The sequence below is a fragment of the Mus pahari genome, chromosome 10, assembly GCF_900095145.1.
Source record: "Mus pahari chromosome 10, PAHARI_EIJ_v1.1, whole genome shotgun sequence".
NCBI lineage: Eukaryota > Metazoa > Chordata > Mammalia > Rodentia > Muridae > Mus > Mus pahari.
Genome location: NC_034599.1, coordinates 101294793 through 101308836, shown reverse-complemented (window position 1 = coordinate 101308836; position 14044 = coordinate 101294793). Strand labels below are relative to the sequence as shown.

The window sequence follows — 14044 nt, the reverse complement described above, 5'->3', positions numbered from 1 at the left end:
ATATAATAAATAAATAAATCTTTAAAAAAAAAAAAAAAAAAAAAAAAGAGTGCTTCTGTACTTCAGAAGAGTCACGGTCTGTTCCCAGCACCCGTGTTGGTTACCTCATCACTGCCTGTCATTCAGCTATAGTGGGTCTGATGTCTCCATGGTACACGTACATAAGGGGGGGTGGCAATAAAAATGAACCCTAATCGCCCTCTTACATTTCATAGTTGGCATATCTATTTTTCGATTGTTGAAAGTTAACCAATAGTTTCTTAAATAGGAAATTAATATAGGCTAATGTTGTTTGAATTTTTCTAGATCAGTTTGAAGATAGGGCTACCTATCTCATTTACCTAAACAAGTTTTTGTTAGAAATGTTGGCCTTTTGTAAACTAACAATTGTCTTTAACAAACTTGGATTGAGTTTGTTGGCATTGTGGAATCAATCCTTGCAGCGACAGACACCAAAAATTAGTTTTTGAGTTGGGATGGCTATTACTTATTGAGTCTATGTTTTCTGTATCTTATCCCTCCAAAAACTAATTAGTTTTCATAGATACTTTTTGATAACTAAATGATTAATGAAGATAAAGAAGATTTGAAATTTTATACTTATTTGTGTGTGTATACACATATAACAAAGGGCATGTCACAGTGCTTATGTGGGTAGAGGAACTTGGGGAAGTGGTTCTCTCCTCCACCATTGAGTCCTAGGGTTCAATCTCAGGTCATCACACTTGGTAGTAGTATCTTGCTGGCCAAGGTTTGAAAGTATTACCTTTCTAAAGTTTTCTTTCCCTGTTCTGTTCTTACCCTTTTTAGCTATCAAGAAAAGCATAAGGAATATTTCTAGAAGATTTGTGTATTTAGGTTAGAAATAGATTCAGGTATGCTTATTTTAATAGTCATGTAAGATCCTTTAGCCTACCAAGATGTCTTCCCAGAAGACCACCATTAATAAAAAGGTAATAAAATAGATATTTTGTTACTTCCTTTGGTTAAAAATATGTTTGTGGAATTGTTTACGATCTTGAGTCCAAGGAATTCTGAATGCAGGATTCATTGTCAGGTTTCAGAATATTACTTCTCTAGGTAACATATATTCTGTGACTACTAGAACTTTTCCTGTTAACTATCGGATTAATTCTGGTAATTGTAAAATTTGGGAAAAAAGAAAATCCCAGGTTATTCCATTAAAGCAGTGCAATCATTTTAATTTTTTATATTCAGTTGTATTGCATCCATCCGTTTTCAGATTTTTGTATAATCACCTAATGTTGCTTGAGTCCTGCCTCCCACCCCTGCATCAATACCCCTTTCCTTCTTACTGAGTCATCATGGAGGTGGGGACAAGACTTGGCTATGGCTTCATTTGGTTTCTGATTCCAACTTTCTCTGAGTGTGAGAATTTATTGTGGTTGGTGGCTGTGCTTCTGTTATTTAAAGTGCTGTATTTTTCATACATTGTGGCCCTTAAATGCAAGCCAACCTCTTCATCTGGTGTCAACCAAAGGAAAACTGATCTGTTGCAACGCTGGAGGAAAAACTGGCAATGTTGGATTTACCTATATTGAAAGATGGTATGTTGTTCTTCACCTTGGGCTCTCCAAGTATAATTTTGACAGTGCATGGTTTTTATCTTATATGCTGATTTTTGTCTCTAACTTCTGAGTTAGATTCAGTTTGTATTTAATTCCACTCTTTTTTTTTCTGTATAAATTTTACATAATTATCCAGAAGGATATATTTATTTTTAATCCTTTATATGGTACGTATTTCCACTTTGCTACATAATTTTTATAGCCATCTTCTATAATAAGAATTTCTAGTTTTTGTTCTTTCAGAAGAATTGTGGGAGCCAATCAAGTCACTTACTGAAAGTGAATACTTTCTAACTTGCTTATTTAGACCACTCAATGATTCACAATACATATTCCAATAGGAGTAACCATTGTTCTCATTTGTTCTTGGGCATGTGGGACTTATCCTGTATTGGGACTGAATAAATTTAAAATTAAGATTATCTAAATCGGGCTGGAGAGATGGCTCAGCAGTTAAGAGCACTGACTGTTCTTCCAAAGGTCCTGAGTTCAAATCACAGCAACCACATGGTGGTTCACAACCACCCCATAATGAGATCTTGACGCCCTCTTCAGGTGTGTCTGAAGACAGCTACAGTAAACTTACATATACAAATAAATAAATCTTAAAAAAAAAAAAAATCTAAATCAATCTAGCATTTTTAAAGAGTGAAAGGCTAGGACCTGGAGACACTTGATTGTAATTCTAGCTACTTAGAAGGCTGAGGCAGGAGAATAGCCGGTTTAAGCAGCCTGGGCTACACAGTAAGGTTTAAAGTTAACCTAGAATCCAAAAATAGAGGCACTCTCCTGTAATCCCAACACCCTTTAGTAGAGTCAGGAGAATTGCTCCAAGTTTGAGGCCACACAGGGCAATGTAACAAAAGAAAAAGAAGTCAGCCTGTGCAGCTTAGCCTTGTCTAAGAATAGAAATACCAAGTGGGTAACCCTGAAAGTATGTACATTCAGGAAACACTAAGTGGATTCAGCAGATTGTGTTTGTATGTTTATGTGCTTATACATGTAACAGTAACAAATAAAAAGAGACCTTGAATTTTTTTTTTTTTGATTTATTTATTTATTATATGTAAGTACACTGTAGCTGTCTTCAGACACTCCAGAAGAGGGAGTCAGATCTTGTTAAGGATGGTTGTGAGCCACCATGTGGTTGCTGGGATTTGAACTCTGCACCTTTGGAAGAACAGTCGGGTGCTCTTACCCACTGAGCCATCTCACCAGCCCCCGAGACCTTGAATTTTAGAAGAAATGTCGAAGTTGGGTATGGGAGAGAGGTGGGAAATGACATTATTGTATTTTAATTTTTAAAAAATTTTGAGTAATGATCTAGACTGGTGAGGTGGTTCCATAGGAGCTTGCCATGAAGCTTGACAATCTAAGTGTCATCTTTTGAGACCTATATGCTAAAAGGAAAGACAATGATTCCCAAAAGTTGATCTCTGAGTCTGACAGTAGCAATGCAAACCATTACTCCCAGCTCTTTGGAGGCAGAGGCAGGTGCATCTCTGAGGTTGAGGCCAGCCTGGTCTACTCTACATAGTGAGTTCTAGGACAGGTAGGTCTACATAGAAAAACCTTGTTTCCAAAAAGAAAGAAAGAAAACAAAGGAAGACAGACAGACAGACAGAAAGAAAAGAAAGTTGATCTATGATCTCTCTGTACATGTAAACACACATGCCACACCTACATGCACACGCACTATAGTTTTTAAAAAGTATATAGAAGACTAAGATTAGATTGATGGTTTAATTGTAGAACTCTTACCTAGCGTGTCCAAACTTCAATCCTTAATACTGAAGAAATGAAGAGATACAGTAGTATGGTTAATATTATCCCTTTGAATGTGAAGTGCTTGACTTTAAAAGACTTTGTACTGGTATTAAAATTAAGGCGTCTTTGAGCAAATTACTTTTCCTGTCCGTTTTCCCATCAGTAAAATGAATTTAATAATATATATGTCTATAGTAGTCTTGTAGGGATTAAACCAGTATATATAAAATAATTTTTGTAATAGAACCTTTTACAGATACTATGTAAATACTTAGTGTCATTGTCTTCTGGCAGTTTCTGAAAATCATTATGATATAACTATGAAGTTTGAATGCAGAGACTATTTGGGATCAAGATTGGGCACCTTAAAAAAAACTATATAATTAAAATTTAAATATGTTTTCTCTTGATAGCTACACTTTAGTGCAGAAGAAACTTGAATGATAGGCTTGTAAACTTAGTTATTGTAAACTTGATATGTACAAAGTGATCATTGTTCCTCTTGTAGTCTATGTATTTTCCTTTCCAGTGACTTTAGTATCAATACCTGTTTGTTTCCTTAGCAAAGTATCAATTGTCATGAATCAGCTTGTTCTTCCCACACAGCCTGTGCATTCCCCCAGGCCACAGTGTTTTGATCTTTGGGTGGATTAGCAAGGAAAATGTAGGGCTTTGCAGTCTGGTTTTAGTGTCTGGTTTTTGGTGGGTTTTCTTTTTCCCCCAGCTCCTCATTTTGTCAGATGTGGAGAGAGTTTGTTTCCCATACTCTTGTGAACTCCTTTGATAATGTTTTCAGTGGTAATAAAAGCATTCAAGAGAACATCTGTTTGGTCTATGGCTGTTCCTTTCTGATTATGGACATGATTTTGAGTATTTGCAGTAGGAATTTGGTGATAAAAGGTATCTATGCTCCTGGTGTTATTCTTCATTGCTTTCAAAGTATATTTAGAACCATTTACAAAATGTAGGAAAAAAAATAATATATATATAAAATCAGACTGAATTTGTTTAGGAAATACCATTTGAACTGAATAAAAAACAATTTCCATATTTACCAGGTTGCATACAAGTATGTATACCAAAAACCTTGTGTTTCTTCAAAGATTGACTAGTAAGAGGAATCTGACTTGTGATAACTTTAAGCAAGTTGGAATTGGCCAAAACTATGAAATAAGGATAGAGAAATTTGTCTCTTTGTCTCTAGATAGATATGGTGATGTACACCTTTATTCCCAGCACTTGGAGGCAGTTGCAGGTGAATTTCTGTACCTTCATTAACAGCCTTTTTCACTTAGAGAGTTCCAGGCTAGCCCGATTTACATGGGTGAGACTTTCTCTTTAAAAAAGAGGATGCGGGTCACACACACTCCTTTAATTTCAGCTCTTGAGACAGAGGCATGCAGATCTCTGTGAGTAAAAAAGGCCAGCCTGGTCTATAAAGAAAGTAAGTACAGGTAGCCAGGGTTCTTTAATCCCAGCACTGGGGATTAGTGGATCTCTGAGTTTGAGGCCAGCCTGGTCTACACAGCAAGTTCCAGGACAACCAGGGCTACATAGAAGAACCCTTGGTGATGGTATTTGTGCAGGGGTTGGGGGCAGCATAGGACTCTCTGAGGTAATGCTGAGGTTTTTTAGAAGCTTTTGGTTGTTCTTTCTGGTTATTTCCTAAACTTAAAGCAAGAATATACACCATTTGTAGTTAAAGTAGTTACCAGGTCTAGAATCATAGTTATATCCATAAAACATTTACGACCATTTATACCATGTAACAAGGAATACAACCCATTTTACAAAATTTGGTGTGTTTATTTTTTTATTTTTTAGAAAGAATGGTTAAAATTTGTGATCTTATGTGTGTAAATGTTTTGCCTACATATATGTCTATATACTATGTTTGTACTTGGTGCTTGTTGAGGTCAGAAGAGGTCATTGTCTCCTGTGGAACTGTAGTTTCAGAAGTGAGACACCATGTAGGTACTGGGAACTCAACCTGAGTCCTTGGGAAGAGCAAGATTATGCTCTTAACTGCTGAGACAACTCTCCAGCCCTTATTTTATTTTTGAGACAGGGTCTTAAAATTTAGTCCAGGCTGACATTGAGTTTCAGTTATCTTGTGTCAGCTTCCTGAGGGCTAAAATGATAGGCATATCTCACCAGGTCAACTTCTCTCTGCCTCTTGTTGGTTGCAAATTTTGAATCCAGAATCCTATACACCCCTGAATTAGACTCTAGCCATTACCTTTGTTTATTTGTCTTTAGTCCTTTCTGTCCTGGAACTCACCCTGTCCTTTTGATACCTCAAGGAGTATCGTTTTTTTCTTGTATGTCTACTTAATATTTAAAATTTGTATAGGTTTTATGTTGTATTCTTTCCCTCTATTTTATTTTTTCATCTGAATAAACCACTTGTACTTTTTTCTGTTCCATTTGCATACTATAATTTCTAGAAGTTTCTTTTCTTTTCTTTTTTTTTGGGGGGGGGGTTCGAGACAGGGTTTCTCTGTATAGCCCTGGCTGTCCTGGAACTCACTTTGTAGACCAGGCTGGCCTCGAACTCAGAAATCCACCTGCCTCTGCCTCCCGAGTGCTGGGATTAAAGATGTACGCCACCACGCCAGGCTTTAGAAGTTTCTTTATCTTGTCAGGAATGAAGGAAACATGGAAGCCATATGTGGAACATTGCAATAAATATATCTTCGTAGTTATGTGATAGCAGTATCAGGAACTATGAGACAGGTGAATGAGAATTTAGCAGCCTGTAAATCCTATGACTTCCTAGTGTCATGGGTCATTAGAACCTCAGGTCTGAGCTGCAGATATTTTTCAGTGTTAAGGTAAAAGGTATTACTATTATTATTATTATTATTATTATTATTATTATTATTATTTTTTTTTTTTTTGGTTTATTCGAGACAGGGTTTTTCTGTATAGCCCTGGCTGTCCTGGAACTCACTTTGTAGACCAGGCTGGCCTCGAACTCAGTAATCCGCCTGCCTTTGCCTCCCAAGTGCTGGGATTAAAGGTGTGCGCCCCCACGCCCGGCTAGGTAAAAGGTATTTTATGATAATACCTAGAGTTATTGAACATACATTGATTACTAACAACTGCTATCCTTCCCTCTGCCTGCTCTACCATCAGCTTTTTTGCATGTAAGCACAATTTTGGATCCAGTTATTCATATTTAAGCTTTTATATCTTCTTTTTTCATAAAGTTTTTATCTGGCTTATGACTTGAGTGTGAAACCAGGGGAGGGAGGGTGGTGTTGGTCGTGGTTGAAGTGGTCTGTTCCCTGTTGCCCTCCCGGAAGCCTACCGTGGTATGCAGATGTTGTGTCATTCAGTCAGCACTTCTTTCAAAGTGGTTTCTGCTTGAAGAATGGTGACTCTTAGCACAGCTTTGGAATAATTGCTTTTCTTCCTTCTCTCTGGATACATTTTTTTTTTTCAGATACTTTCCTGTTCTTGTTGGCTGTATTTTCAGAAGATTCAGCCTGTCATTAAAATGTTTTGGGTCTCCACATGAACTTTCTGTGAAATTACTCAGTTCTGTGGTACCTTTTCTTGATCAGCAGTGATAAACAGGGCATATAATCTTCTTAGTTAATAGGGGAAAAAAGCCATTTGGAATGAATCCCAAAGTTCAGAAACACACAGACTTTTCCTTCAGTACTTTTTTCTGTTTGAGGAAGCCCTTTTGCTTAGTATAGAGGAGGGAGGGGGTGAATGGGAGGGCTTGTGTTTAAGGGGTTCAGAACAGGGGATATAAGTGTGTCTTTTATGTTTGCAAGGCACTAACACCACTCCCGTCTGTATTTAAATGCTGTCCCCAGGTTACGACTATGGCTATGTCTGCGTGGAATTTTCACTCTTGGAAGATGCCATCGGATGCATGGAGGCCAACCAGGTTGCTTTATACTTCGGTCAAATGATGCTGAAAGGATCTATTTTTATAAATGGGGAGGGAGGGTTTCAAGTTCACTTTGGAAAGGTACAAGAAATCTTCAACTTTAGAGTATACAATACTTCCAAATACCAGTTGTGCAAAGAAACCTTTTTAAAAGCTGAGAACTAATGGACACGGAGTACATTTTAGAAATTAGTTTCTGGTTCCAGTTCCAGATTGACTGGGTTCCAGAGACTGTACATGGAACTATGACAGATCTGGAGTGTTCCCTTTACGGTGTGATAATGATGTGTGGGCTCCTGATGTTATCCTTAGTTATCGAGGCTCTAGGACAGTTGATGGTAATACACAGACTTAGTTCCTTGAAGGCAACTAATGATGATTTTTATGGCTCTTAAGGACCTACCTACCTGTGTTCCGTTTAGAAGAATGCCATTGAGGAGAAAAGAGGAATAGTTTGTGCCCATCTCATTCATTCCTGTTCTTTGCCAGTTGTAGTGTTGTCTTCAAGTTGTTGATTTATAGTCAAAGCTGGAGGATCTTGAGTTGAACTTACTGTTTGAAGTTTTAGGAGTTACTCAACTTCCCACCATTTATTGTCATCTTTGTCTAATTGAACCCTGACTAGTAATTTGAGAAGAAATTACTAAATGGAATCCTTCTTGTTATGTTTTTTCCCTTGGGAAAATCAATTTGCTTTGTCTCAGGTCCTGTATCTTGAGATAGGAGAGCAGCATAGGGATGTATGTAGTTTGTCTTGTTTATCTGCACATACAAGTGTGTGCTCACGAGTGCTTACACAAGCATCAGTGCATCACAACAGAAGGCTCTCCCAAAGGAGAGTCATTATATGTAATCTTTTCTGTAGCTTAGTGCTTTTTCATCAGCTTTGTTCAACTCAACATGATTCATGACATTTACTGTTCCCTACGTCCACCCCACCCCTTTTTTGAGACAAGGCCTCACTATGTATATGTAGCCCGGTCTGGCCTGGAACTTACAGAGACACATCTGTCTCTGCCTCCTGAGAATCAGAGGGCTGTGTAACTATGCCCAGCTTTACTGTTCACTTCTTTTTGGGGAAGGGTTTTCCTGTATTGGAATGGTTGTAGTATTGTGGGTTGTTTGTTTTGTTTATTTATTTTAAGGCATGTTCTCATTCTGCACCCTAAACTGGCCTAAAATGAACTGTGTAGCCCAGGGTAAATTTGAAATTGTGGTAGTCCTCTTGCCTGTTTAGGCTTCAAAGTGCTGAGATGATAATTTTGAACTGCTGCCTTAGTTTGTTTTTATTGATGTAACAAAGCACCATGACCATGAGCAACTTGAGGATGAAAGGGTTTATTTTAGGTTAAGTTCATAGTTCATCATGAATTTTGAAGTAGGGTAGGAGGTCAAGCAGGAACTAAAGCAGAGACCATAAAGGGATGCTACTTACTGACTTGTTGCCCAGGCCTGTGACTTGCTCAGCCTGCTTTCTTAGACTGTCCAGGACAGTCTGTGGGTGTGGCATTCCTTCCCATAATCTGGGCCCTCTCAAGTCATATCATAATAATTAATAATAACAATAAAGCCCCTAGTAAGTATTAATTAGGAGAAATTGTGTTAACGTCTTGCTCATAGTTCGTGATCCTAAGTTCTGTTGGACCTGTGCCTGGAAAAATGTTCATTGGTGTTAACAACATTCAAGAGAAGGTATCTTTTACGATGTCCGTTACCCTCCTCAACTATTTTGTCAACAGTTGTAGGGCACTCAGGTCCCCTTGTAATTAGGATATTAGAATGAAGCAGGAGCAGAGCACCAGTAGAATACCTCTTAAGAAAAAAAAAAAAAAAAAAAAAGAATACCTCTTAAGATAAAGTGCCATGATGTGCTTTGTTCCAAAGTGCAATTAAGATAGTCCTCTGTCTGAGCGTGGTTGTTTACCTGTAATCCCAGCACTTGAGAAGCCTAGGGTGGTAGGATATTTAGTCCATCCCAGGCTACATAGTAAGATTCTGTCTCAAAACAAAACAAACTCTCAAACCAGCTCTATCTTTTCCTTTTAGGACCTTAGGATTCTATACCTAGAAAGGAGACAAGACTTACCTGGGTTGGCAATGATAGCTTATCAAGTAAAGGCACTTGTTGCCAAGATTGGGGAACTAACTTCCCTGGGACATACTCCCCACTGCAACCCATGGGCTGGAAGGAGAGACAACTCTTCTGAGTTATCCTCTGACCTCCATATGAATGCTGTGTGTATCCTTCAAATTAAACAAATAAATATTTAAAAATACATCTTAATATTCTTTACAGTCAACCTCATTTCCTAGACTTTTATTCCTCCCTTGACCGTAGAATCCTCTCTTGCTGAACCCAATAGTCTTCATGATTAGAACAGTATTCTTTTTTTTTTTTTTTTTAATTAGGTATTTACTGCATTTACATTTCAAATGCTATCCCCAAGGTCCCCTATACCCCCCCCCCTGCCCCCCTACCCACCCACTCCCCCTGGTGTTCCCCTGTACTGGGGCATATAAAGTTTGCAAGACCAAGGGGCCTCTCTTCCCAATGATGGCTGACTAGGCCATCTTCTGCTACATATGCAGCTAGAGACACGAGCTCAGGGGGTGCTGATTAGCTCATATTGTTGCTCCATCTATAGGGTTGCAGACCCCTTCAGCTCCTTGGGTACTTTCTCTAGCTCCTCTATTGGGGGCATTGTGTTCCATCCGATAGCTGATTGTGAGCATCCACTTCTGTGTTTGCCAGGCACTGGCATAGCCTCACAAGAGACAGCTATATCAGGGTCCTTTCAGCAAAGTCTTGCTGGTATATGCAATAGTGTCTGCGTTTGGTGGCTGATTATGGGATGGACAGAACAGTATTCTTTTAGTAGCCTTTTTCATACCGCTGGGCATATGTAAATCATCCTGATGGGGAAAAATTTTGTTGAAAGAAACATGACATCTCCAGGAAATCCTTTGTACTTGTACAACATGAAGAAGGAGGACTACAGTTCTGGAGTCAGGTCTTAGTTCTTACTTGGCTTACCTGTGGCAAATGTTTTAACCTCCATTGGTCAAAAGTCCTACTGTTCCTACCATCTTGATGTGCTTTAATAGTATCTGGGGGGGGGTATTCTTCACCCCCTTTTGTTCCCAAATAATTGCAGGGCTTTTCTATGCCTGTTCTAGCCTATTTTAGCTCCTGAATAAATAACAAAGAAACTAGTATTTATTAATAAGCAGCAAGCACTAAACTAGGTGGCTTCTGACCCATTCTAACCCTCTCCAGCTTCCTATTTCCTAGTCACACGGTCCTTTACTTTCAATCATGGTCTCGCCCTGGCTTTCTGAGCTCCATTCGTGTCCTTATAGCTACTTCTCCTGGTCCCTACACATGGTCTCTTCTTCACACTTTTCTTCTCTTCTTTTCTTCTCTTCTCTCTCTCTTCTCTCTGTTTTCTTCCGACCCCCATCCTCTCCTTTCCCTCTTTTCTTTCTCTCTCTCTTTGGGATTCCCTCACTGTGCTTAGATGTACCACCTCCTCTCCTACCCAGCTATAGGCTGATCAACTCTTTATTAACCAATCAGAGATGATGAAAAACAAGTGTAACATAACATTGAGACTGATGATTGAACACACAGTAGTCAGGACTGCAACTAGTTATCTGGGCATAGAACTCAGCATCCTAATACTCAGTGCACAAAACCATCTCCCAACAATGAGCCCCAATGTGGATTGAACATGAGCATTCATTTTTGAGTGTTGTGTGCAAGGATGCTGAGGATTTTTCAGGGAACAGAACTATATAACTTAATTTTAGACTATATAACTTAATTTTAATAGAGAAAAATAGAAGTAGGTTGACAAAATTAAAAATAGCACAATATGTGGTAGTGCTGAGTGCTATTTAAAAATGAAACTATGGAGAGAACCTATGTAGTTAGATAAGCTGAGTGATTGCATTTGAGAAGTGATTCTTGACTAATGTATGCAGAATATGAATAGGGCAACTGGCACATGGTGAACATTTGAAATTAGATAAACTTGTCTTTTCTCCATCTTCTCTTTCTATATATCAAATGATTTCTGATCATAATTGTAGCGAAATAAAGGAGGTTTTGGTATCTAGATTTAGATTAAAGTCCTTAATGCCACATTAGTTATGTGGGACTTACAAAGGACAAGAATGGAAAGAAAGGTCTGATGCCCTAGAGTACAGAAAATGGGGAAGATTGTTTCTATCTAGTTTCCTTTTTCCCAAGTTTTACTTAAAGTACTTAACAAATTGATACATCTCTGATTTGTCAGAGATCTGCTGAAAGCCTCTGAGCAGAGCCGGATTGTGTTCATGCTTTAAGCTCAAGTTTCTAGCAAGTGCTGTAAATTGACTTTGCTGTTTTCATGACTTTCTGATGTCTTTATCATTGATTGATATTTGTAGATCTAGGGGATGGAAATAAAGGAGGATTCCGCTGGCTAGCTTTGTGTAATATGGTAGATTATGTATGCATTTGTGAATCTGCTCAGGATGATAACTAAGGCCCCTCTAGCCTCTTCTCAGTACCTACATCCAGAAGTAAATGGGAACAACAGTATTGTGACTAGGGAATCTCGTCAGGGTAGTAAGTAATCAGTGGTCTGTCTGGAGAAATCACTTCAGCAAATATGAAGATGTGAGTTTATTAGTGCATGCCCTCGTCACCTTTGACTAGGTGAGAGATAGCAACTTTGTGAAGCAAGACTTTCATTTTTATCCTTCATTAGGAATTTTTTGTTTTTTAATGTAGTGTTTCTCTATTGTGTGGTTCCTACTGGTCATTGCTTAATTGCTACAGTTGCATTTAATAGTTACTAATTATTTATGAGTTAGGATCCCACTGTGTAACCTTGGCTGGACTGTAACTCACCATATAGATCAGGCTGTGTTTGACCTCATACAGATCCAGTGCCTCTGCCTTTTGAGTGCTGGAATTAAAGTATGCACCACTAAGCCTGTCCAGGAAATGAATTCTAACAGTGTCATATATCTTCGGTTTTCTTTGTTGTTTATTAATACTGAGGAAGAATCATGTGCTTTTGTTATGTGTGATAGTGCATTAAGATCTTGATAAGAAGTATGGTGTTCAGGTATTGAACCTTTCTGTGGTTGCATGAGCTAAACTCAATGAAACGGTTGCTAATTGTTCAGCAGGGATTTTCAGATTTGTTATTGTGATGCTGCCTGTTATTTGTTCTTTTCCTAAGAAATTGTTTCTCAGGAATTTTTACTGATTTTTGTTGTTTGTTTTGTTTGTTTATTTCTTCCCTGGGAGGGGGTCATTTCAATACGGAGTTTCTTCGTGTGGCTCTGGTTGTCCTGGTTTGCTCTGTAGACCAGGCTGGCCTCTAACTCATAAAAGTCTATCTGCTTCTACTTTCCAGGAGCTTGGATTAAAGGCATGTGTCACCACTGCCAGGCTCTCAGCGTTTTTGTTTGTTTGTTTGTTTGTTTGTTTGTTTGTTTGTTTTTCTGAGAAAAGGTTTCACTGTAGCCCTGGCTGTCCTGGAACTCACTCTATAGACCAGGCTGGCCTCGAACTCAGAAATCTGCGTGCTTCTGCCTCCCAAGTGGTGGGATTAAAGGCGTGCGCCACTACTGCCAGGCTGGCTTTCAGCTTTTATATGACACAATTATTCTGACTTTCTAAGGTACAAAGAAAGAGAATGTTGTTACCACCTAACATAAAAATTCCTTCTAACGCCATTTTTTTCTTCTGTGAGAAATGAAGGCTGTGAAATGTGTGTTTTACAAAACTATTTTCCTGCCAACAAAATTAAGAGTTTTGGATTATTTGAAAAGAGTAGAGTGGCTAGGGTTTCTGTGAAGGTCTATACAGGAAGCCAGGTCTTATTTACTTTTTGTGTCTTAAAATAAAACAAATAAAATAAAATAAATAATAAAATAAAAAAATAAAATAAAATAATAAATAAATAAAATAAAAAATTAATATAAAAAAACAAAACAAAACAGGATGTGTTTATGGGTACCCATGCATGTGTAGATATCAGAGGACAACTGTGTAGAGTTTGTTCTCTCTTTGCACTTCTACTAGAGTTCCTGGAATCAAACTCAGGTATCAGGAATGGCCTCCAAGTGCCTTTACACAGTTAATTATCTCACTGGTCCAACAAATCTTTTTTGTTTGTGTTTGAACAAGGGCCTGTTTCAAATCCAGGCTGGTTTCAAAGTGATAGTTTCCTGGCTGCAACCTCTCAAAAGTGTGAAAGTATAGGTGTGTATATTACCATGCCTCTTGAAAACATTTTTTGAAACAGTTCTCACTATGTAGCCTTGGTGGGATTCTACCTCCCTATATAAAGCAGGCTGTCCTTGAATTCACAGAGCTCCTCTACCTGTCTCTGCCACTGGGGCTAAAGGTGTGGGCCATCGTTCCAGGCCTAAAACAAAATCTTAAATGTGATTTGTACTTGTGATTGAAATTGATGCTGTGGAGAAAGACTATTTGTGGTGACCCATCAAGGAAAACATGAAGACCCAGATTGTTGGATTCATAATCAAGTTAGTAATAATGATATAATGTAATCTGAAACATTTCAGTACTTCAGTTCTGTGCATGTCAAGAAGCAAAGGCAACAAGAGAACCATTATTTTTTTTTAAAGATTTATTTATTTATTTATTAGATGTGAGTACCCTGTAGCTGTCTTCAGACACTCCAGAAGAGGGCGTCAGATCTTGTTACAGATGGTTATGAGCCACCATGTGGTTGCTGGGATTTGAACTCAGGACCTT

The 14044-nt window shown here is 38.3% G+C and overlaps 1 protein-coding gene across 6 annotated transcripts in view; it reads left to right on the top strand.

Moving 5' to 3' along the window:
• Rbm6 (RNA binding motif protein 6) overlaps positions 1-14044 on the top strand; it is a 97288-nt gene that overhangs the window by 35570 nt on the left and 47674 nt on the right. For 5 of the 6 annotated variants that reach the window (XM_021206598.1, XM_021206600.1, XM_029542888.1 and 2 more), the window contains one exon: positions 7187-7260. The exons of the other annotated variant lie outside the window; for it this stretch is intronic. In XM_021206598.1, the coding sequence (XP_021062257.1) occupies positions 7187-7260 (74 nt within the window). The remainder of the gene's footprint in view (positions 1-7186; positions 7261-14044) is intronic. 6 annotated transcript variants of the gene reach the window in all.